This window comes from Lissotriton helveticus, chromosome 10 (genome assembly GCF_964261635.1).
Source record: "Lissotriton helveticus chromosome 10, aLisHel1.1, whole genome shotgun sequence".
In the NCBI taxonomy this organism is placed as follows: domain Eukaryota; kingdom Metazoa; phylum Chordata; class Amphibia; order Caudata; family Salamandridae; genus Lissotriton; species Lissotriton helveticus.
In genome coordinates, this window is record NC_136071.1 from 72300336 (window position 1) to 72326784 (window position 26449).

Consider the following 26449-nt stretch of genomic DNA (forward strand, 5'->3'; position numbering starts at 1 on the left):
GTGATTGAATCCAAGCTATCACCCAAACTGTGTGAACCTCGGCAAATCACTTTCTGTACCTATGCTTCTGTTCACTTTCCAGAGTACTGCCTAGAAAATGCAATCCTTAATGTGGAGATTAAAGGATGGTCCCCAGTGCATATGGCCATGAGGGTGGCAGAATGACAACCAGAGCTCATAACCAGCCAAGCTCACAACCAGAGCCTCCATATTTGTAGACACCGGAGGAAGATGAAACGAGGGCTCTTTGACTGACAGGTCCTCATAATTCACCTCCTTTTGACCAGCCTCTTCCTGGCACATGCTGGTAGCTAGGAGTGCCAGGAAGCAACCCTCTGACTACCCAACACCATCCAGTGCTTGAAATGGAAAAATAGAAGTGCAGGTACTCTGTACCAGAGTACCTGCTTGTTTCTGAGAAGTGCCGGTACTCTCCAATTAAAAGTAGAGCATTTCTCTTGAAAAGTGCAGGTACTCTCCCTCTGAAAATAAAAAAGTGCCAGTACTCCGTACCAGACAGTACCGGCCCATCACCACTATAGCCCCTCCCCCTTTCCACTTCCCATGTGCAATACAGTTTCTGAAACAATGAAACTACCTCATATATAATACCCAGTTACACGGACTCAGTCATTCCCGCCCATCGGGGTCGAGCCTGGTTTCAAAGGGGTCAGCACGACCTTTGTGATACAGCCGTCACCCCCAGGCGCCGCCACGCATGTGCGTTCAGAACGTCAAACGCGAGCGCGCTTTAAAATGTCCACCAGTCACGTCTGACCTTTTCGCAAATGTTCTTTAGATTGCAGGCCTCGCTTCTTTACCACGAGCACAGGGAGCAGCCACCACTCGCCCTCCCTCTGCGGCTACAACGCGAGATATATCGGAGTTGGAGGCAGTCGGAGAGATTTGAAATCACACAACCCGGTGGAGGCAGCAAAGCAGAAAATTAACAGCTTCGGAAAGGTCAAAGGCGCTCTTTACATATTTCATTTCACGAGAGGATGTGTGAAGCACTGTTACAGAAGGAAAGGCTGTCGAGGAGGAGGGGATGAATTATGCGACAAGAAATGGCAAATTATGCAGCATAATGTGGCACATTTTATTATAGCAGTAGTTCATTATTTTGTAATTGTTACACATGGTAATACTGTGTGGACAAAGATTTCACCCCATAAGTACCAGTTTAATAACCGAATACAGAAATAAGCAACTTAAAGATGACCAGTTAACCTTTGCCGAGGGCCTTCCACTGCGCGTAGACACTTTGCCGCGTTTTTTAGTAACTTTTGATCCGGTTGAGCCAGAAACTATTTTTTTTTGTTACAATCTACAGATTTTGCAGCAGATGATGGAAATCCATGCTACAAATGCAGCAAATCCATAACAATGCTATAATAGCCGCAGCCACAGAATTGCATCATTCCAGTGGGCCTGACTAAAGGCAGGTGCCTTAGAGCAACACCACAAATGGCCACAAGAAGGAGACAAATTGCAACAAATGGTCGAAAAAGTCATGTGGAAAGGACATTTTTTTCACCGTCACCTGTTTTTCATGTGCACCGCCTCTGACCTGCTGCAAAACACTGCTGAGCTAAATGCTGATGGTGCAAGTGGTACTGCCTGTCAAGGGGTGCCAAAGCGACCATAATGGGTGGCTTATGTACAGAAAAGGATTGGCAAGTTTTTGTCAGGATCTGCCTTGCGACTAGTCGATAAAAAGATGCATTTGCAGGAACAGACTCCTGAGGCTAAACCTGCTCATCTCTACGTCTAGAGTGTCCCAAATCTGCCTTGCCTCTTAGAGCACTCAAGATTCATGTTTAAAAATCACCACTTTTAATAAAGTACTTCTCAATGCAGTGCTATAATGTGACGTAATGATGTCAAAGCTTTCACATGCTAAAGAAAAAGCATTTTTGAATTTTGAAGAGACATATTTTGCATGATGTGTGGTCTATGATTAACATAGCAAACATTTTCAGGGCTCAGCTCTTTCACAGACTCTAAGATCCGAGCCAGACCATCGGCTCAGCTGTAGCTCTGCCCGCCCCATTAATATGTTGGGTCGCCCACCTCTACTTTGTATAGAATGTTGTTTTCTGACAGATATTGGGAGCTATCCGTGGCACGACCGCAAAGAAGGAAGGGCGGGAGGTCTTTTCATAAAGAAGGGAACTGGGGCCCGAATCACAGAACTAACATAAGACAAAATCCTATACTTACTACCATTTTGGTATTCACAGAAGGCACTTACTCATTTCGGTATTCACAGAAGTTAGGAGTCCTAACTTTACTACTCCTAAACTTAGAAAAATCGTATTTTTAAGACTTTCGGTATTCACAGAAGGCATTTAGAAGTCCTAAATGTTAGGAGTCCTAACTTTACTACTCCTAAACTGAGAAAAATCCTAACTTTAAGACTTTCGGTATTCACAGAAGCCATTTAGGAGTCCTAACTTCTGTGAATACTAAAATGAGTAAGTGCCTTCTGTGAATACCAAAATGGTAGTTAGTTTTGGATTTTGTCTTAAGTTAGTTCTGTGAATCGAGCCCTGGCTGTCTTGCCTGAGAGTAAAACAAGGACATAAAACGTAGATTCAGAGGGGCTGCCAAGAAGACTAAGTGGGGCCTACTCCTCATGCAATGAGGAATGGGACAAGGAAAGGCATAAGGAGCCATGCTACCCCCATTAGTCCACATCTGAAACACATCATTTCAAAAGGAGAGGAAAAGAACGCCCTCCAGTCAGTAATGACATGAAAATGCTGAAGTACTAAAAAAGATTGAGATACCCAGTTAAACGCATCTAATTTGCAAACCACCCTACCAAACCAGAGACCCCTATCCTCTATGACACATTGGACCCCAAACTTCATGAGCCACAAACAGGAACATTTTAGAAGATGTGGAAGAGCAAACATCCCTCCCCTACGGCGCGCACAGCAGAGTATTCCCAAGATGGCAAAGCACATCCGCATATAGGGGCCGATTAAAATGGCGGGAAATCGCCCCACTGCTTTTGGCAGTGGAAATACAGAAACAATAAAATGATAGTAACTGGTTGCTATTATCATTTTATTTGTTTCTGCTGTGACTTTGTGGGTGGGGTGGTCTGCTCTGCTGTAGGAGCAGGGGAGGAGTAGTGGCACTCTCCTAAGTGTGCAATGAATGTTTGGCCAGCCCTCTCGGGCAGGACAAAAAGTCATGTGCACTTTGCATGTTCTCCATACATGCTGCATTACAGCCTGCATGGAGAACATTCCAAGGGCCCCATTCCCTGGCTGAGCACCGAACCACGGCACTCAGACCAATCGCAATGCTGCATTGCAATATTGTTATCGGTCAGGGGAGCCAGGGTGTGCTTCCTGGTTCCTGCAGAGACGACGACGAGGGATGACAAGAAAAGGCAAGGAGGTAAGGTAAGCTGTATTATTTTTCTTTACTTTGCCCCCTTTCCCATCCTCGGCCACCACTCCGTGCCAGCAGCCACTGGTGGTCAGCACTATTGGTATTTTCTAGAATGGAACAGAATGTTCTAGAATTGGTTGTAGAGAAAAGCATGAAAGAATTCTCACAAATGGCAGGAACCATAGGGGATGGGAGCAGCATTCTGTGCCAAGAACCTGCTCTACGGGGCCAAAGGCCTTGCTCAGTGGGTTCACATGGCATGGGTGCAGCGCATAGCCAGAGGCTAAGCAGTGTGCCCAGAGCCCCCTCTATATATCTAGCGGGAGCAGATGCCAGGGGAGCCAGAACCAGACCCCCAGTGCCCCCTGTCCATGGGTGAAGATCGCACACAGCGCTTTCTTGCTTTAGCCAGGGGACAATCTACACCATTGAAGAACCTAAAACAGTCACTGAAATTTTCATGACAAATGGTAGTTTTGCATATTTACTCACAAGCAACAATGTTCGTGAATAAAAAAACACAAATTTATGATCACTTTGTCAAATCTAAATAAAAACGCTGGTATTCACCAACTGTAGCGAGCAAAGCAACCATAGCTTCCCTCAGAACACTGCTCATGACCTCACACATGATAGCACAGATGGCGTCTCAGTAGAGCCCTTGTGAATGAGGCTCTGTTCGGAGACTTTAAGAGTGGCTTTTATGATAAGCCTAAACAATACTCTACCATATAGAAATAATAAATACATATGCAATCATTTTTATATCATATATATAATACCTACTGACGGTCACCAGTAGGTAGTTATAGTTACAAAATAGTTTCCATAGGAAAAGGTCAGTTTCAGGTGCCTATATCTTTGACGCCGCTTGATGAATTTCCATGAAATGTACCCCAAAATGTGCCCGGTAGTTGAGATGAAGTCTGGAAAGTTTTTTGGTAATTCGTCAAGTGGGGGCCGAGAAAAAAGAAGGTTCCAAAATGCGTTTTTTCCATGTTAATTCCCGTAGGACCTTTGAACAGGCCTCCAATCTGAACCGATGGACGGAATTACTCCAAATTTGGTAGGAAGCCTGATCTTGGTACGCAGATTGTGCTTTTTGTTTGGTGTAAATCTAATGAGTAGTTTGGGAGATATTAAGTGGAAAACAATCTCTGAGGACACAGCTAATTTGCGGATCTACCCATAAATTATCAGCAAATCAGGTGGGTGAAAGGAAGGCCCTGATTGGCTGATCACAGCTTGGAAGAAAAGTTGCAGCCACTATTTTGTTTCCTCGCATCGGCTTGGTGCAGTGTAAATACACTGTAAAATATATAGAAGGGGGCATGATACAAGTATCCTGACCCCCGAGGACTCTTATGACCCTAAAATTGCGGGGGGTTTTATCGCCACAATTTAGTATCTGATGATCCTCTGCAAATTTTGGCCACAGCACAAAAAAATCCCATTGAAATTCACAGATAAAACCAAAGGTTACAGGGTCTTTATAGTTATGCTGACTTTTTACTCATACAAAACCATAGAAATTCATCAGTTATAGTTATACTTATATGAAGAAACTATAACTCATGCCATTAAATAACGTAAGGCAAAGAGTCATCGATTCTTAACATAAGTAGAATATTAAGTAGAACTATTAGAACTATAAGCATAACTATAACTGCTGAATTTCACAAACTGAAGACAGAAATATTGCTTCCCAAGGCAGTGGAGGTATTACCTGCATTCCTGGAGCTCAAGAGAGTAGACCCAAACACTGAAGGGTGGCAGAGTAGAGACAGGGCTAACCGTAGAAACTCTATCAGGACGTTTTAGCAGTGTATTGCTTCCAGAGCATTGCCATTTAGTGGATAGAGTCAGTTAATAAAGGTAAATACGTTTCTAGGAAAGTCCTGCACCTTTTGTCTATCCATGAGTGCTACGTCAGGAAGACTAATGACAGCAGTGTGCTCATGTTTTGTATACACGGGCCAGCATCACCACAACCTGCCGTGAGAGCCATCTCCATGCACAAAATCAGTTTGTACAGCAGCCAGAAAAGGAAATGTGAAAATGAACCACCCCAAACCAATTCCAGGTCCTTAGGCAATGGAGACACACCCCTGTCTGGAAAATGTGCATAAAAGTGGGATCCAAACCATCCCACATTCATCCAGTCCAAAGTTCTTCTTGACCAAGGAAGGGAGTGCTCTGTAGAGTACTTAAGGACCTGCTGTGATTCAAGTCTGCTGTCTGCTCAGCAACCAGTCTCCTGGAAGTGAGAGAACATGAGCTGAAGTCTGTGCAACTTGCTGGAGAGCCGTGAATCTGTCCAGCATTTAGTAGCCCGCCTGTAGGCTCAGAGCTGGAAGGAGTGTAGCAGTCTCTGCAGGAGGAGACAGTGTGAAGAAGGAGAAGCCCAGCCACATTCAAGGTGTGTGGAAAACCGTAAGAACAGACATGTGAAAGGAATTGTGACCACCATCGATCCGAGTTGTGAGGGTCACCAGGTCTTCCTAGGTAGCCCAGGTAGCAAACTGTGTGAAAAAAACACAGTAACCCCCAAGTGGCCATGTGCATTCCAACATTACTGCAAAGTGATGTGTTCTGCCACTGCCCCAACATGCTGCAAGTCATCTGAGACCCAAGAACACCACCACAGACAATGAACACCCACCAGCATGGAGGCTGCAAATGCCAAACATGAATGAGTACAGCTGTGGCAATCCATGGTGTTCATTCCCAGTGGTGGGATCAACATCTGAGGGCTACGGCCTATGATCCCTGGCATGCTGGCTGAAGAGTTGGCTGTGCCTGTAACATGCACCACCAACTCCTGTGCCAGACTGTTCCGAACGGATAAGTAGCACTAGGGCTGACTAAGAGGATGTGCCTTGAATCTGAAGGTACATCTGGATGTTAGAGGGAACAACAGTTGCAGCGTGGCCTCGATTATTTAAAATATAAAGTAAATACAACTTCGGGTTTCCAAACCTAGTATTTGCTCACACAGGTCCAGCAGTTACGTCAAATGTACTTAGATACTTGGCTAAGGCCAAAGTATCAATAAGCTCATTGAGGCCCCTGTAATCCACACAAAACCTCATTTCTCTCTTACCACCTTAGGTGTGAGGTTTAGGCACCAGCACTACTGGGCTAGCCTAACGGCTATCTGAGGGCTCAATCACTCCCAATTCCAGCATCTTTTGGACCTATGTCCTGATGCAATCTCAGACATGATCAGGCTGCCTGCAGATTTTATTTTTCACAGGTAGACTCTCACCTGTGTCCACTTCATAGGTACACCAGGTGGTTTGACTGGGTGTCAGAGAAAAAAATGCCGGTATTGATTGAGGACCTTCCTAAAATTAATCTGCTGTTGACCAGTGAGGCTGTCTGCAAAGACCACACAATCAACTGATCCATCATCAGGGTTCTGTGAGAGGAGGTCAGGGAGAGGGTCACTCTCCTCCTCCTGTCCCTCATCAGTTGCCATGAGCAAGCCCATGTCAGCCCTGTCAATGTATGGCTTGAGCCTGTTCATATGGAGCACCCTGTGGGGGCTCCTGGGAGTACCAAGGTCCACCAAGTAGGTGACCTCTCCCTTCTGCTCAAGTATGGTATGGGGTCCACTCCATTTATCTTTGAGAGCTGCTGGGGCCACAGGTTCCAACACCCACACCTTCTGCCCTGGCTGATGAACAATCAGCACAGCCCTTTGGTCATGCCAAGCTTTTTGCAATTTTTGACTTGCCTCAAGGTTTTTACTTGCCTTCTTCATGTACTCAACCATTCTGAAGCATTCTGCATTCTGGTAAAACAATCTGCTTAACATTCCTTCAATACTAAGCCTAAAGGCTGCTCTCCACAGCTACCATTGGATAGCTTTGTGAGGTAATCTATGACCTCTTAAATCACCATAAGGGTTGTTTAGACTGGTGCAAGGTGGCCACTTTAATTAGTGGACATCATATACCAGGCCAACTTCTCACATTGGTGTGCAGCGGTTTTGATTCAAGCCTGCACTGTTTCACCAGAATGCAACCTTATTGTATTGGTTAAATGAAAGGAGAACCACACAGTAGTTATAAAAATATTTATTTGTTATTATAACACACTCTAAATCCCTTACAGTATCTACTACACACAGATAAACACAAAGCACACAATACTGTAGCACAGAAACAAATGTAAGTAGCAATAATACACAGTGGGTTCCAGGGGAGACCAAACCATATACTAAAATAGTGGTATAAGAACCACAACTCGAGTCAAGACAGTGTCTAGAGGATGTAGAATCGCTGGGACCCCAAGGAACCACCCAATGCGAGTAAGTAGGGACCCCACAGAGGACGGGTGCAGTGTGAGAACACAATTGCGTGCTATGTACATTTCAATAGGAGAGTCACGGTTGCAGATTTAAAGTTTAGGGACCCTTCCTTGTGGATTACAAGGAAGCCCTTTGGATCATAGGAGGTTGAAGAGACACCCCACCCGCTGATACTGTAGTATCAAAGTTACCTTTCACAGGGAAGCCGGGTGCATAGGGCTGAAGTAGTGTTGGAAACCGCCATCGATCTCAATGGAGGACCTCAAGGAAATGGTGCTGCAGGAAAGAAGAAAATGTCTGTCGGAATCCAAAGGTGGATTAGTGTCAAAGAGTACCTGAAAGCAGAGGGGACAGAGTCTGGGTCACTCAAGAGTGACCAGGAGCTCGGTAGATGAATGCCCACCGATGTCGGGTGCTTCAGGTGTGTTGAGGGGGTTCTTGACTCTGCAGCCACTGGGACCAGGAGACGTCAAGGACAACCAGGAGCCGGGTTTGAGCTGTACCACAAAGGATGTCAAGTGTTGAGGGGTCGATGTCTGACTGGAGCACCAACAAGCCTTGGCAACCCACGAAGATGGTCAAGAGGAGTTTTAGTTCGGACCAGCAAGGCACAGGAGACTCACCAAACAGGGGCAAGCCTGGAGTAACGAGGGAAGCCCGAAAAAAGCAGTGTTGAACCTCAAGAGGACCCACAGGCCGGAGGTACAGGAGTCGCGAAGGGACCTCAAGCAGAATTACACAGCAACAGCCCACGGAGCAGTCTGTGCACAGGGGTATGGATATTGCAGCTCCCACGAGGGATTTTGTCCTCAAACTTGGCGAGAAGGCAGCTTGGACCTCAAGAGATGTGGAACCCACCTCCTGTGTTGCTGGAGCCTTTGGAGTCCGTAGGGGCTCAGGAGCAGCAGACCAGTCAGTGGCATTACGGTGCATGCTTTTGCAGGGGAGTGACTCCTTCACTACAAGGGAGATGTGTTCAGTTGTCCTTGATGCTCCACAGGTCCTGCACAAAGCCTTTATAGTGCACGGGCACAGACGATGCTTTGAATGGAGTGGGAGATGAAGTCGGTCCCAAACAAAGGCCCCCATTAGGATGACCACCTGCCTTAAGGGCGGGGGTCCCGATGTGTGCATTAGGAAGCGCCCGCCACAGTGGCGGGCGCATCCCCCATTTTTAACATTGTGGCGGGCGCTGCTCACTGCACCGCCCGCCACAATGTTAAAAATGTATGCGTGCATTTGCAAAAACAAAGCGGCAGGCACTGCACGGTGCCTGCCGCTTTGTTTATGCAAATGCTGGGGGGTACCACAGGTACCCCCCGTGTGCACCCCCCCACCCGTCCTTCACTCTGGGGGCCCGCAGGGGGCCCCCAGAGTGAAGACCGCATGCGATGCCGCCACGCAAAGGCATCCAATTTGGCCCATCATAATATGGCTGGCGGTGTCTATTGGACACCGCCACCATATTAATCCTTTTCCGCCCCGGCCGCAAGGCGACTGGGGCGGAAAAGCGGCGGACGGTCTTTCCGTCCGCCGCGGTCCCCCCACCATACTAATATATCGGGGGCATTTGGGAGTGGATGTCGGACGGATTGCCCCCGCCAGGCCGGCGGTGGCTACCGCCAGCCTGGCGGGGGCAATCTGTCCGACATCCTAATGGGCCCCTATGTCCACCAAAGTCCAGAGTGTCCAGACGGTCTAAGGTCAGTGGTTTCTTGATCAGAATCGTGTCCATGTCGAATCTAGTTAAGCCCGTTTGTACCCATGGGAAAGGGTAAGACAGATTCAGGGGACCCTCCCAGGGGAGGGTCAGGACAGAAGGGAGGTTACTCCCATGCCCTTTGTCCAGTTTCGTGCCAGAGCAGGACCCAATGGCTCCCAGGACTGGTTTGAACTGGACTATGTACAGGGACACCAAATGTGCCCCACATTCAGACTTTCGGCCGCTTGCAAGCGCACCCACCCAAGCCTAATACACTAAATCCTGTCATGGAGGTGGTCACACAGTAGTTGGTATTGGACCTCTAGAACCACGAAAGAGGCCAGTAGTGTATTTAGTAAAACCCTGTACTTTAACGTCAATTACTGAAGGCAATATTTAGTTTTGTGGTATTGTTAAAGTACCTCTATTTCCTAAGATAAGCATTGGAGTGGACAGTCCAATAGGTGTCTGCTGTTTGACTCTTTGAATTCTGAGCCACTTCTTCTCACACCAGGTCTCTGAAACACTTTTAACTGTTCTCCCTTGCAGCCCTGAAAGTCAAGTGCAGAAGGGGTGTACATCGTCCAGTTTGCAGAGGCCGAGTAGGAAAACACCAGCACGCCAGAGTCAAACAGCCCCAACCACCACAGTTGATACCCACTAGCCCCAACCTGCCCTTTGCCCCACCCATGGGGTCTGCCCCACTCATCTCCACCATTAAGTACACTTACTAACAAGCTTCACAGGGGGAGTCTTCATCCTGCTTGAAGCCATACTGAAGGTTCAGACAGCAATCGTCTTCCGAAACGTCGTCCCCGTAGTAGTCCTCGCAGTTGCCATTGGCCTTGTTGAAGCTACCGTAGCAGTAAACACTCTCTGAGACTGTAAGAGGAAAGGAGCAGAGATATTATTGTTGGAAGCCAAAGGGTGACAAACATGATCATAGATGAAAAAGGGGTTGGTTCCCACAGACTGTGTCCTTGGGTTAATGCCCTTCATAAAACTACCAATGCCACCCAAGGAATGAAATGCACCTTTGAGAAACTGGTCTCAGCAAGTTCTTGCTGGAAGAAGTTCTGGCGAGAGACCCTAAGCCCCACAGAATATTTTTGTATCCCTAGGAAAGAATGCACACCCTTATATTGTCTTCATTTTCTGCCTTTCCTTAACATTTTTAAAGTTCTTATAATTTTACACGGGTAAGGGTCATGTGATGTCCAACTCTGGGTAATTCAGTATGAATTTGTGCCAGATGTGCATCAATTATAGACAATATTCAATTTTTTTGTTGCTGATTGGAAACTGATTTGTGGAGGGATTTCTAAATCAGGTTGAGAATACACCAGCGGATTTTCCTACCAGGAAGGGATAGTATGCTGAGAGAAATTCTGCAAATCGAGAGAATTCAGCTGGCGGACTCTTCTACAGAATTAACCGTTCCTCCACAAATAGGAGCATTTTATGTTAACACCCTTCTTTAACTCAGGCGCTTAGTGTCTGTTTGGAAACATATCAGACCTAGGGGCATATTTACAAGGGGATTGTGCCACTGGAACGTCATTTTTTGGCTTCAAGATATATGTGATTCTGCTGCTGCTGCTTTTTCTGCATAAAAATGGATTTCTCATATTGGTCAGATAATTCATCGTCTGCGGCATAATTTTCATATTATAACCAAAGCAACATTCTAGATCAAAGAAAAAAAGTCACATAATGAACGTGGCATGACACAGCTGGTCACCCTTCATGATGTATTTAGGTATTAAACAGACACCAAAGATGTGAATGGTACCAGTGCCCCCTATTGGTGCTCTGAAGAACGACTCATGTCTGCTGCTGGAAAACACTTACATCATGCATAAGCATTGTACAATGTGGCTTTTACATGGATCTTTCCAAGGGGGAAAAAAGGAGCTGTTCACAGTCTGGACACAGAATAAATCTGACCTGAAGACTAGGCTAACAAACATATCTGGGATGCTCACAATAAACGCACACATCTTTTATTAAAGAAAAATTATGAACATATAGGTTTACTTTCTACTAAAGGCAGCACTGTACGTTTGATACAAACTGTGCTACTCTGAGAGTTTGGGCAGAGTACATAAAAGAGCGATTCTGTACAGTAATCATTATATTTGTACATAAACACACTTTGATTGGAATCTGCTAAATGTGTTATGATTTAAGCTACAATTTCTAGATGACGAAATTTTAACAGATCACATTGTAAAATATTTGAAAGGGGTGATAAGAACAAGGAAAACTATGCAAGGCCCATCTTCTATTTAATTGATCTTGTTTTTTATCTAAGTTAAGGCCACATTGAAACCGGTTGTTAGTCTTTGCAAACTATAGATAGCTGTTTTCTTTTTAATATATTCTTAACTTCTAATGATGATATTTTATTATATGTCTGTCAAATTGTGATTACACAAATTAATTTTCTTATGCTTATTGCTATGTATTTTGCTTTTATGAATTGACATTTTTAAATCGAATAAAGTGTATCTAGACTTGACGTGTTGTGATTTCTTTCTTATAAACCTGTATAACTTCTATATTAATGGGACCCATTTAGTATTAATCTGTACTAAAATGTTAAAATAATGATATAAATATTTCAAAGAATTTGCTGCACTATGTTGCATAATTTCCCTTTCTTTGCCCCTTAATTTTGATCAACCCTGTCATATAATTTGTTTAATTTGGTCCTTCATTGCCACATAATTCCAGGTGCCCTGATTATATCACAGGTCATCATATTGTGGTACTGAGATGTTTTATCCAGCCAGTAAATTTGTTGACCTCCAAAAAGGGTGCTATGCAGTCAAGGGTGAGACCCACCAATCGATTTAATCCTTTGTGAAGTTGAGGACGGAGAGATGAGTGCCCTGCTGGTGACCCTAAAGTATCCTATTAAAAACTTGTTTACAAAAAACTCTAGTTTATTGCCTTGGCAACACTGGAGATATGAGCTTACTCATTCATTTCCGCTGGGAAGGGAAAACAAGCATTTACACTGCAATGGTATCATCTTTGTTAAAGTTAGAGCTATTGGCATTGCTCATGACATTATTTTTGTTTTTAAAACATATAAATAAATGGTATTGTCATTTACAATGCCAATAGCTTAATCTCTTTCAAATGTGAGACCTATTGCATTTGCACCCACACACAGAGCCACACACACAGACAGACACACACGCAGCACCACACACACACACACACACAGAGCGCCACACACACACACTCACAGAGCGCCACACACACACACACACAGAGCGCCACACACACACACACACAGAGCGCCACACACACAAACACAGAGCGCCACACACACAGAGCGCCACACACACACACACACAGAGCACCACATAATTCCAGGTGCCCTGATTATATCACAGGTCATCATATTGTGGTACTGAGATGTTTTATCCAGCCAGTAAATTTGTTGACCTCCAAAAAGGGTGCTATGCAGTCAAGGGTGAGACCCACCAATCGATTTAATCCTTTGTGAAGTTGAGGACGGAGAGATGAGTGCCCTGCTGGTGACCCTAAAGTATCCTATTAAAAACTTGTTTACAGAAAACTCTAGTTTATTGCCTTGGCAACACTGGAGATATGAGCTTGCTCATTCATTTCCGCTGGGAAGGGAAAACAAGCATTTACACTGCAATGGTATCATCTTTGTTAAAGTTAGAGCTATTGGCATTGCTCATGACATTATTTATGTTTTTAAAACATATAAATAAATGGTATTGTCATTTGCAATGCCAATAGCTTAATCTCTCTCAAATGTGAGACCTATTGCATTTGCACCCACACACAGAGCCACACACACAGACAGACACACACACAGCACCACACACACACACACACAGAGCGCCACACACACACTCACAGAGCGCCACACACACACACACAGAGCGCCACACACACACAGAGCGCCACACACACAAACACAGAGCGCCACACACACAGAGCGCCACACACACACACACACAGAGCACCACACACACAGAGCGCCACACACACACACACCGTGCCACACACATACAGAGCACCACATACACACACAGAGCGCCACACACACACTCAGAAAGGTACATGTTTCATGATTGAAGTGATGGCCTGGCATTGCGTGGAAGGGGGGAAAAAAAACCACAGAAGAGGAGATGGTCCCCATGCAGGGCCACTGCTATCATTAATGCAGCTGCCGCAGTTGCATTGTGGCCCAAGAGTGTAGAGGATCTTAGCACCCAAAATGAAAAACAGTGTTTTTGTTTGATGCATTTGTTCCGTTAGAAGTCTTACATTTGTAGTAGATTATGACCTACAGGAAAGAGCCCATGAAATCTCATAATACCTACCCATTGTGATCAGTCAGGCCACTCAATGTTTGGCATAAAGTGGGGGTCTCTGTGTCGATAATGTTTAAAGGCCTCTGCCCTATAGGGACCGGGTTGTAAGCCAAACGTTCTGCTTCATTCCCTCCTCGACCAGAGCATATGTAGGGTTTCTCCTTCGCCCCACTTAAAACCCCGGCATTGTTCCTTTTGCATACACGAAGCTAAACTGAGTTAGTTATACGCAACCTAAAAGAAAAGGGAAACATACTTTCAACACTTGACTCCTAAGAAGCGTTTGGGGGGTCGTACTCCGTGCACCCGGAAGCACACACTGGTCCAAATATCAACTCGTCCCATTTAAAAGGGCAAACATCGGGAGGTCACCAGAAAATAGCATGTTCTCCAGCATAGGGCAGATGTGTGGGATGGGGTGCTGGCAACCGCACAGCCGGTGAAACAGTACTCTGATGGAGATTAAACAAGAAGGTAAAGGATGTTACGGGGCAAGGATACAGACATCCGGGGGCAGAAAGACATGCTGCACAGCGTTTCCCTGCGTGTACTTATTTGCAGTGCGACATCGGCCGAAAGAGACCTGGTTTTAAAAATAAATCACAAAGCTTGACGAGTCCAGATTCTAGCTTCGCATTCTGAAAGATGTAGTCCTGTGAATCCTATCTAAATCAGAATTACATGCTCCAGAAAGCCTACAAAAAAAACTGGGCTGGATGAGGTACTCACTCAGAAACAAAATAAAAATCAAGAGCGTTAGTAATTTAAACTTGGATCGCCTTCGGCATTTGGTTACAAACAGCGAACAAGCGTTGATGTTGAAGGTGAGGGGGGTGTCAATGACAGTCAGCAAACCATCTACCGTTCAGAAATGTTATTTAGACCAGTGTGAGGCCATCACAACAAAAAAATGCGCTAGTCTGTACAAGGAAACCTGGAACTGCAAACTGAAAGCTCTGATGACGATCTGTCATGCTATTGGTACGATCTCAAGTCACTCTAATTGCAGGACTAATTAGCACAGAGAATTTAGCACGGGACAGAATTGAGTCGGGGATTGAGGTTTTACTCTGCAGCCAAACTTGAAACAGGGCAGTGAAATACATCCATCGTAACCTGATTCGTCATCTTTAGACTTCCCTGTCCGAATTTTATGGAAAGATAGTTGGTTAAATCTACTCATCTTTAACGCCTATTGGCTAGATGTTCACGTCATTTATACATGGTTTTGTGTCATGCTTCCAATCGGGTTTCACTTTTCTCCGCGCTGGTGTCGTTATCTAGAAACCTTGAGCCATGTAATTTTGTTTCCTACCGTGTTTTTTATTTTTTGCGCATGTGTTTGGTCGGGGTTTTAGAATCATGGGAGAGCGACTGTGGGTGATCCGCCATTTTATCGCTCAGTGAGCGTGCATTTTCAAATGAAATAGTGCATGTGGACCGGAAACGGTTTATCGCTCAGTGAGCGTGCATTTTCAAATGAAATAGTGCATGTGGATCGGAAACGGTTAATTGCACCCACATTATACTATTATATGACATCTGCGTCCCCGTCCTCATCATAATCATTATTATAAGAGGCAGATCCCATTTTCAACTTAAGAATGCTACAAATAAACGAAGAACACATCTCACCCTCGCTAGTTGCCATACAAACAAGCTTCCTTTGTTGAGTGACAACTGCGCACGTCCACAAAGAGCTTGCCATGAGACAGCCTTTTGTCTCTAAGCCCCGTCCGTTTCGGATTGGGGGGCGTGTTTTTTGTTGAGTGACGGATGACGTCACGGATAGAAAGGACCGCAAAAACACGCCCCTCAATCCGAAACGGACGGGGCTTAGAGTGACAGGCAGAGCTCTTCACCAATGGCTGGCCGCCATTTAGGAAGCCAGCCAATGGAGAAGAGCTGGCTCGTTTACCTCCCTTCTCTAAGACATAATTTCTCACCCAGCGAGACTGTGCAAGCGCCGCCTACGCAGGCCGAGACCTAAAAAGGCTGGTAGCCTTCTCCCAGGATGACTGGAAGTTTTCTATAGTGGACCCAATCAAATCTGGCTAGTTCCCATGGAATCATGTAATTGAGGATGTTTTAGAGGTGGGTAGTAATAGGACATTTGACATAAATCTGCAGATGTTCCATTCTAGCCACCTCTTGGTTCTCAAACTTCATTTTAAAGTCGTGGGGCTGCTGAGTTTCCCAATAGCAAAGCCTCCCCAGTTCTGCTGTCTGAAACCCTCTGCCGGCATACTGGCCTTCTGAAATGGATATTTCTGTTTGTGACCAACAGCAAATATATGGCAGTTGTCAATAGAAAAAGTGCAAAAATGCTCCCCTCCAGCTCCCCCCCGCCCCCACACACACAAACTGGGGGGGCAACTCTAGAGTAAGGGACACTTACTTCCCTTCTAATGACTTCTAACTCTGCTTGGCCATCCAGCTTAGACTTCTTTGGGTCCCTATATTAAACTTTTATTCTAAGATAGCCTACATATGTAAGCAACCTAGAAGGAAAAAAGCATTGGCAAAGCCAATCGGTCGCGCCTATGAGAGCTATTGGCTTTGGCAATGTTTTGAAGCCATGCTGTACAGCAATGCAGATGCTTGCCACTGTGGACAAAACTAACTTAAGAAAGCACTATGATGCAGCCAGGGCTAATGCACTATTTGATTTAAAACTGCATTAGCAATGGATAAATCATAGTATTTCCTTTAAAATCATGTTTAGCCTTGCTGTACAGCACTCACGCTGCAATGCAGCATGGCAACAAATCATTGTCAAAGTTGGCAGTGCCCATGCTGTACATCACGAAGAAAATGCAGTGCAGTGCCAATAGTTTGAAAGGCAACACCTATTGGCTATACCTATGCTATTAGTGCTTGGCACAACGCCCTTGTGATTTTGGGAAAATCAGTGAATCTCCCCATGTGTGCAAAAGAAAAAAAATAGTATTTGGGGAAAATAAAGTTCTCCCATAAAGAAAGCACTTGCGCCCATGTCTATGTATTAGTGTAAATACATTTAGAAGCAGTTAACATCTGTTGTCACAATAGGAGCACATAGCATCTGTTGTCACAATAAATATCCATGTCAAGGGAGGAAATGGCTTATTTGAAGTGCTGTGGCATAGTAAAACATGGCTTCATGAGTAGCATTGCACGGTGATCTCACAGTGGCATCTGTGCATGGTGCTGATCCAGAGTTTCCAAGTAGGAAATTCCTGTAGTGTGTACGTGCTGGAATTCTATGATGCCGCAATGATTCTTGAAATAGTTAACAAGAATTGTCATGGCTGAAAAGGACAATTACTGGCAGGGCCACAACCGCAAACCATGCTCCCATTACCATTGAAGGGGCCACAGGAACAGATGGAAAACTGGCTGTGAAGTAAAAAGCTTCAGCATCTTTTGAACACCATTTGCGACTCCTCTTGTCTCCATGGGCAGGATGTGGTGGAACTAAATTAAGACTAATTATTTAGCTACTGATGAAACCAAGATATCTACAGGTGCCTTCTTGGTCATTGTTGGCCAATCTCACAAGGGACCACTAGGGGGCACATGACATCTTGAAGCACAGGAAGGCTAAAAACATATCTTTGATAATATTGAACAACTGGAATACCTTTCAGGCTGTCCTTTTAACAAGCTGAACCCATTGCCCTTTCCCCACTCCTTTCTTCGAGGTATATCTTCCCACCTACTCACATGAATTTACCTGGATATAATCTTCACTAGATACCACGATATCATCTTGAAATATTAAAATTGCACTCATCCACCAAGCATCTTGATTATCAATCCCTGGAGTATGGAAGAAGTCAATGCATATTAAAGCATTATAGACCACTGTGGAGGGCTACACTTGTTGTTGAAGGCCCTTAACTTGAGGTGGCACTTGTTTTCAGTGGAGCTCTCAGCATTCCATTGTTTTAAACCAGAAGCAGCATGAAAGCAATGGTGGGGACTATTCACAACTTCATTTGTTGAAAGTATAGTAGTACTAAAACAGTACAAGAAACATACTACAAAAGGATATTCACATACCAACAATTGGAGGTCTACTCCTCTGACTCCCTATCTTTTCTGTGAGGACATCTACGCCCGAACTGCAGAGATATGTGCACATGTAGGTATACATTTTCTCGGTTATGTGAGGTGGACAGAGAAGAATGGCTGGAAAATGGGAAATAGTTACTACTGAGGGGTTAAGAGGAGAGTAAGGGGGTTTAAAGAGAGTTAGGGAGGGGTTTAGGAAGGGACATGCTCCCACTCATGAAAGGGTTAGCTCATTACCAATCACAAATTGCCCTTCTTTAGTTACTGTGTCATACGGAGATCTCCGCCTACATTGCAGAGCACTTCACCAAGTGTGCGGAACAACAAATACAGACACGAAGTCAATACTAGTAGTAACTTTACTGTTGTATTTGATGTTTGTACTGTCTCCACCCTCTATTTTAGAGGGTAGAGGCATGCAAGTCTGCATGTTTGACTAACTTCACATTCATAAATGGTAAATACCCAAAAGTTATAAAGTTACTTAAAAGTATAAGAGTGAATTTACTCATAGAAAATCTACAAGTGTAGATTTACCATTGTGAGTTATCATTAGGCTCCATTATCCGCAAGTCTCCGAACAACACACTAGTCCCAAGCAGCCATTAATCGAGTTTCAAGAAACGAGAACCACACCTATCGGTTTTTGATTGCAAGAGATCCTGGCTTTGAATTATGACATTATTCTTAGATTTTTCATAAAATCAATGAAGGTAAAGAGGAGACATTGCTCACTAAGAATGTGTGCATGGCAGTGTTTTCCAGTGCCTGAATTCTGTTGTCAAAATCTTTTGTGAAGATTTGATAAGACAGAAGGGTCTGTGGTGCATGTGTGATACTGCTGGCTGCTGCAACTTTTTTTTTTTAACAGAGGAGATTCCTTTTCATAGCACATATTACAGTAGTCGCATCGCATGCACCCCAACTAAGTCCATAATGGCTCAGTTTGGGTCCAGGACCCCTAAAGAGTTACGGACATCATTACCTCCTGGAATTATTAGATTGTGTTGTCTCTGCATTTTCCACATAAGCATGGATATGACACACTTTGAACATAATCCATCATCTCCTGTATTCATTTTCAAATTTTAACCAAAAATTGTTTGTCACTCAAACAAATCAAAAGTTATTTAGAACACTTTCACATGTGTTTCCATACAGTGGGCCAGATGTGGGTAAACTTTCTGTTGCTGGTGTCTGTATGTTAGCTGTTAAACTGATATTAATAAGGTAAAGTCTTAACCCATATAGTGTTAACATGTAAAAATGACAAAATAGCGAGGTACAACTGCTTCAAAATGTGCCGCATTACGCACCTCAGTGGTGTGTCTAGAGCTCTGATTGGGGAAGAAGGGTTCTGCCATATTGGATTTTCAGAGGGCAGGACACCGGGGGATTGTTTAGGGCAACTTCCCCCCCCCCCCCTAAAGCATGTCAAAGTGGGCGAGGATACTCCTGGAAACTTTTACCTTAGTGGTCAGGCATAAAAGTGGCGCCCTTGGGTACCTTCTTCAGAACACCTCTGGACCTTTGGAAGACAGAACAAGGACTGCAACTCCTGAACCCTGGACTTCAGAAAGAGGACTGCATCTACAGTAACCTTTGGAGTGAGACCTCAAGGGATGGACCTGCTCCCACCTGTACCCAGGACTGAAAGTGGCCTCAAAAGGCAAGCTGGCAACCCTCATGTAAAGCTCCAGGAACAGAAAAGCTGCAAAAGCCAAGATTCTGCTGAGCCAAGCTGACTGGATTTCCCCAGGACCCTAATGGTGGCTTCTGAGTGATTAAGTCCTAACCCCCAAAAAGTCCTGGACCCTTGGCTGGTGAAGAATGGACTCTCTACGAACTGCAAAGATGTAAACTTAGAAACTTTTTCCAAACTTTTTCTAAAAAGGACCAGAGGCTACTACCAGACCGCAGCCAAGTCTCTGATGTCGCATCACTGGTGGAGTTTAACTTGCTAGTTTGACCCATTGAAAATAAGTTTGACTTCCACAAAAGTTTCTAAGTCTGAGCATGGAGGGATTCCACTGAGGCTGACGTTGAGGAGTAGCTGACACGACCTTCCCAGCCAGACTTCAGACTTGACCCCATGTGAGCTTCTAAATTCTCACCAAGGCTGAGGCTCCCTCTGAGGTCCTGCACTCCAAACAGCCGACAATGATGGGTCCTTCTTCAGATCTAGCTGTCACCTCAACCAGATTAAAAATACAATGGGCATGATTCACAAAGGTAAACTTACACTTTTGTGAAAGTTTATGATTTTTTGCAATTCACAAATGAGTTTTACGAGTAATATATTTTGGTGGAGACACCCCACATAAAAAGATAAGCAATCATAAAGATACTGGGCCCGATTCACAGAACTAACTTAAGACAAAATCCTAAACTTACTACTTTTGGTATTCACAGAAGTTATGATTTTGTCCTACATTTGTCTTAAGACAGACTTAAGACAGAATCCTAACTTAAGTCTGTCTTAAGTCTGTCTTAAGTTTGTCTTAAGACAAAGTTAAGACAAGATCCTAACTTCTGTGAATACCAAAAGTAGTAAGTTTAGGATGTTGTCTTAAGTTAATTCTGTGAATCAGGCCCATAATCCATAGAATTCCCTTGCAAATTGCAAAATATTGTAAACTTACACAAGAGTGTAAGTTTACCTTTGTGTATCAGGCCCTAAGTCAGAAAGTTAGTACTGCATTGCGTCAGGCACAATCAGGCACAACAGTGGAACAGTGCACTGAGTGTTTTAAACTGTGACATGCACACATATTGACAGTGAAGTAAGAAATTAACACTGTATTTTCATATATTTTACAGGGTTTTTTGGTTACAAGTGTTGTTCGGTCCACTTTACAGGTTGTATATTGTTGTGGTGTAGCTAGGTTCACAATCTTCTTACTACATTCAATGTGTCAATATGCAGAGTATCAATGCGCCTCCTTCAATTTTGCAGACACTTGGTGGCCCACCCATTCCATGGCGTAATTGGTACAGAGCCTTTATAAAATACCTCTGTGCCATTGGGGCAACACATATTGTCCTGAGAGTAAAATATACTTGCTGGAGCACAGTTTAGATTTTGAGGGTCAATCCATTTATGAGCATTTGCCACCTTATGAACTACTAAAGGATGAATAAGAGAAGATATTCATGAATATCAGTTGGCTGTAAAAAAAACTAGAAATATAGTTTGATGTGCAGCCAAGTTTAATTGTAAATAGACACACGTTTTTTTACAAAGGAACTACATCAAGACAAATCTATCAATAGTTATGTTGCAGCCTTATATACACTTGTAGCACAGTGTGAGTTTGAGAGTTTTACATGCCAGCTTATTCGAGATCAGATTGTTGTACGTTGCTAAGACAAAAAGGTACAGAAAAAGTTATTGAATTTGAAGAATCATTCGCTCACAGAAACAATCGCTATTGTGAAGAGCATAGAGCAATATCACAAATTATGCAAAGAGTTGACATAGAAAGAGCAGAGTGGGGGTAGCCCCAGCCAGAGGGTGCAGTGTAAGAAGGTTATAAAGAAAAAATAGGGTAAGAATTGTTTTTTAGTCAGAAAAAGATGTGTTTCAGATGTGGATATCCAAGGCATGGGGCAAATGGTCGCCCTTGTCTGGCTAAAAATGTAAAATGTAGAACCTGTGGTAAAGTTGGGCAATCGGTGACAGATAAGGATAAAGTGAATTTGGTTCCCTACAGAGAATCCAGCAAAGGTTTAGAGGTTGAGCCTAGTGAAGAAAGGGATTTGGTTTTGGTAGTACAAGGTAGAGAATCCAATTGCGTAGACCTGTATGAGAATATCATGGTTGATGGTAAAACGCTAAACCTGTTGATGGATTCAGGGCAAGAATGACAGTGGGCACTGATGCATTGTTTAATCGAACATGAGGTGAAAGAAAATTGGTCGCCCCTTACAGGACATCTGTTGCATTTGATGGAAGAAGGATTCAGCTCATAGGTTATTTTGAATGCCAAATGAAATTCAAGGACAAAGTTATTTTCAAGAAGGTGTAACATACTTGGGTGGTATCATCAGGGTTTGTTTGGAATGTCACTAAGGCCTGGAAGTAAGGTTGAGGTTTCTTTGGTCACAAATAGAGTTTCCCTTGAGCAGGAGTCTGCTGACCAAGATCAGAATAATTACTGGCCAAGTTATATAAGGTGGTGTTCAGTGACCAACTGGGGAGGATTGCAGGGTTCAAACACAAAATTAACATTCAATATGGAGTTATGCCTGTCAAACATAAGTTAAGGAATGTGCTTTTCAGCTTCCGTGAAGAGTTATCAGAGAAACTTAAAAAAATGTGTGAAGATGGAGTCATCAAACCTATCGACTCACCCCTCTAGTTATCCCCTTTGGTGAGAGGAACGAAGAAGAATAGGCAGTAAGTGTCTGTGTAGACCTGAGAAACCTGAGAAACCTGAACAAGGCAATATGGGTACGTTTGCAGGCACCAAAGTGTTCAGCAAGATCAAATTGGCATTTGCTAACCATCAGATCGAACTAGATGAGTCCTCAAAACATTTTGCAGCATTAGTATCACTGGTTGGCACATTCCAATTCAAGAGGATGCGTTTTGTATTGGAATTTGTCGCTTCAGTATTCGAATGTTGGAAAATGTACTCCAGGGTGTCAAAGGGGTGGTGACGACAGGGGAAGACTTGGCCAATCACGATAAACTCTTTCACGTTGTGTTAAAAAGGTTGCAGAAATTTGGAATAGTAGCCAATATGAAAAAATTTGAGTTTGCAAAAATTAGCATAGAATATTTAAGCCATGTCATCCCCCAAAAAGGAGTAGAACCAAGACCCGGGTTGGTTGGGGAAATTAAAAGAGAGCCCAAGCCCAAAAGCATAATTTCTTGGAGTTTGTGAGTTTTATTCCAAGTTCATTCAAAATTTCTCAGCTAAAACTGCAAATCTGAGGGAACTTCTCAAGAAAAAAAGACATTTGATTGGAGTAACACATGCCAAGATAAATTAGAAAAATGACACTCTATAGGCAGGAGTGTTGACACCTGTTAATCCTACAAGGGAGTGTATTGTTACAGTAGATGCAAGTACCAATGGACTGGGTGCCACGCTTGCTCAAAAAAGCAGTGTTGGAAATTAGGTAACTGTGGGTTTTGCTTCCAGGTCATTGAAACAAAATCAAAAAGTATTTTCTGTTATAGAGAAAGAACTGTTAGCCTGTTGTTGGGCTGTGGAACGTTTTAAATGTTTTATATTGGGAAGGAGATTTACCCTTAACATGGATCACAAGCCGTTGGTGAATATACTTGGCGGTACTGTTATCAGAGATCACACTCCCAGATTGGCAAGATTGAGCACCAAACTCTTACAAGATGATTTTAAATTTGAATACATCGCGGGAAGTGAAAACACCAGAGCAGAATATTTATCATTCTCCCCGGTCAGTTCTGAAGAGTATTCTATAAATTGGTAGGTAGGGCGATGAACAATGCTTGAGAGCCATAATTGATGTCTGCCAAGGAAATGCATTTTTGGAGGATACATGGAATGTTAAAATGATGGGAGATGAAGATTTGGAGAGTGTAAAGAAATATGTTAAAGACAGACGGCCCAGGGAGAAAGCTTTTCCAGTAAGGATCCAGGGTTATGTCAAGGTGGCGGATGAGTTGTTCTTTGATGGGAACTGGATGTTAATGAGAGGTGATAAATTAATTCCCCCCACTGGGTTGAGGGATAAGATCATTTTCAGTGGGCAGTAAGGACACCTGGGACAAACAATCACCAAAGAAAGATTAGGGAAGCTATTGATGGCCTTGCACGAACGCAGACATTGTCACAAGTTTTGAGGCATGTGTTATATGTGCCAACAGTGACAAAGGGATGAAACCTGACACCATGCCTGTCCAGCCATGTGTTCTACCTGAAGGGCTTTGGTCTAAACTGGTGATCAACTTGATAGGCCCATTTAACACTTTACCACGGAGATCCAGGTTTGCCATAGTAGTAATAGTAGATTATTACAGCAAGTGGTAGGAATTAAACTTCATGGAAGAGGCCAACAGTCTTGCAGTCATAACAATTTAAATGAAATTGTTTTTGAGTGAAGGATGTCCTAAAGCAATTGGATCCGATAACAGGATGCCTATGACCCAGGTTGAAATTTATCAAAACAAAATTTGAAGAGGGTATGATGTCAGACACGAGGTTAGGGAGGTGGGAAGTGAGATCAAAGTGGATCACTGCGTATGTGTGAAAGATCCTAATCGCGTTGCTAAAGGGAAGTCCAAGTTCAGGTTCCCACAGTTAAAGCTGTTTCTAAGAATGCTGCTGGCATAAAAAAATTAAATGGTGGATCAAAAGCAGGGTAGTTAAGGTGAAGCAGAGAGATGAAAGTGGTGAGGATGTGGATGTGTCATTTTCTGGCATGAGTGTCACTTCCTGGTGGGAGTGCGGATGCGCATTCCTGTCCCAAGCCATGCTTCCATAGATTTGCTTGAAGTGAAGTAAAGGTTGCAAATCCTTTAGAACCGAGAAGCAAACAAGTCTTGGTGAACCTGCTAGGTATCGAGATGTAAAATGTGCACCCTGTATATTCTTTGGAATGTAAATGTAAATGTGTGTATACTTATAAAGCGCACTGCCGCCCCATCTCAGGGCATCCTTGTGCTGTATATCGCTGTGGAACCCTTCCTGACTTTCCCTGTGAAATGCCCCCTACTGGGCACCCCAAAGGTGAAGCCAGGCATCCCAGCACTACTGGGGCCGTTGTGGAGATTAAGCAAGCTATTGCCCAGAGTTGCAGAGTGGGACCCATGATTAGAGTAGGCACCAACGCGAGAATTATCGAGTCCACGGACATTGAGCCCGAGACCCTGCCGCGTCGGGAATTGAACCCTGGTCCCGGGCCAGACCTCTGCATCAGGGTCTGCCGCCTCTAACCAGTGAACCACACTTCTCCACTGGCATTTGGGCATTTGTTAGACCTGGCACCTTGGCGTGAGTTTCCCTTCCACTTTTTGCTGTTGTGCCTCAAATGTTTTGCTGGTGTCTGCTACTCAGGGCACTGCGCCACGGCCAACCCGTGCCGCAGTGCAAGTGCTCCCTACTGTAAAGTGTACATATGATTGATGTCCATGATTGGTTCATTGGATTTACTGTTAGTCCCTAGTAAAGTGCACCAGGAGTGCCAGGGCTTGTGAATGCCAACACTGCTAGTGGGCCTGCAGCGCTGGTTGCGCCACCCACAGAAGCAGCCTTAAAATGTGTCTAGGGTCTGCCATTGCAGAACCTGCGTGCAGTCTGGTACTGTCACCCTGGCTGGGCAAGTGCACACACTTGCCAGCCCCTAAACCTTCCCTTAACCTTCATATTAGTCACCCCTATGGTAGGCCAGAGGGCAGGGTGCATTGTAAGTGTAAGGTAGAACATGCCCTGATGTGTGTGGCATGTTCTAATAGTGAATTACTGCCAAAGTCGTTTTTCACTATTGTAAGGCTACCTGTTCCCTTCTAGGCCAGATGGGCCTAGAAGGGAACTCTATAATCCCAGCAGGCTCAGGGAACATGGTAGAAATTCATGTTTAGTATGCCTGAACTCAGAATAATAAAATACTTCTTTTAGTAAAGTTTATTTTAATATCCTGTGTTTGCAAATGCTACTTTTAGAAAGTTAGCATTTGCTTGCCTAACCATTTCAGCCCGCCTCTGCTTGGATGTGGATCTGACTGTCTGGTGTGTGTGAGTGACAGGGCTGGGAGTTGACAGGTAGTGATTAGCAGGAGGACCCCTTAATGGGTGGTGGGAGTTTCCCCTGAATGATGCATCAGGCTGTGCCCCTGCCACCACAATGCTGGCTCCGCCCTCCTGGGGAGCGACTGATGACTCAGCCTGCACCTGGCCCAGGAAGGACCGAAGCTTGTCAACAAAGTACTCAGGCCACTCCTGCCCTCTCAATGCCGGCTCCGCCCCCCTGGGGAGCGGCTGATGTGCCTGCCCTCACACTGAATGCAGAAGTCATAAGTACCCACAACAAGTACTCAGAGACTGGAGCAGTTATGCAGAGGCCCCCCTGGCTTGCTAGAACAAAAGAAACTGGGTATAAAAGTAGGAGCCCTGCTCCTTGTAAATTAGATCCTGTTTGTGCTACAGAAGAAACTCTGCCCGAAGAGAAGGACCTGGAAGGACAAGGAGGAGTGCTGTCTCTGGCCTGTGTCTGGTGCCTTGCTGCCAAAGGAGAGGAAAGAAAAGACTACCAAAGACTTTTGCTTATTGAAACTTTGTGCCAAACTCTGCTGAAAGATCTCCAAGGGCTTGCCTGTGAACTTGCCCCCTGACCAGCGCTCCAGGAACAGTGAGCGCTACCCCCTGACAGAGGAACCGCTGTGGACCGCTGCTTTCCCTCTGCACGCCTATCCAGGAAAAGCGGAGCGCGCTGTGACCATCGCGCTCTTCAGCAACGCTCTGGGTGTGCCCCCGTTCTGAACACCGTGACTGCTGCCTGTCCGGTCCAGAAGCATCGCAAAGATTAGCCCCGCTGATCTGAGCACCGTGACTGACCCCGAGCCGCAGCTCGCAACGTAAAGAAAGGTTGTGCCCGGTGCCTGCTTGCACCCCTCCGT

General features: G+C 44.5%; 1 protein-coding gene across 1 annotated transcript in view; it reads right to left on the bottom strand.

Moving 5' to 3' along the window:
• Positions 1-26449, bottom strand: part of CFP (complement factor properdin) — a 137637-nt gene that overhangs the window by 64208 nt on the left and 46980 nt on the right. Inside the window, exon 2 of the mRNA XM_078664778.1 lies at positions 10157-10307. Within this exon, the coding sequence (XP_078520904.1) occupies positions 10157-10307 (151 nt within the window). The remainder of the gene's footprint in view (positions 1-10156; positions 10308-26449) is intronic.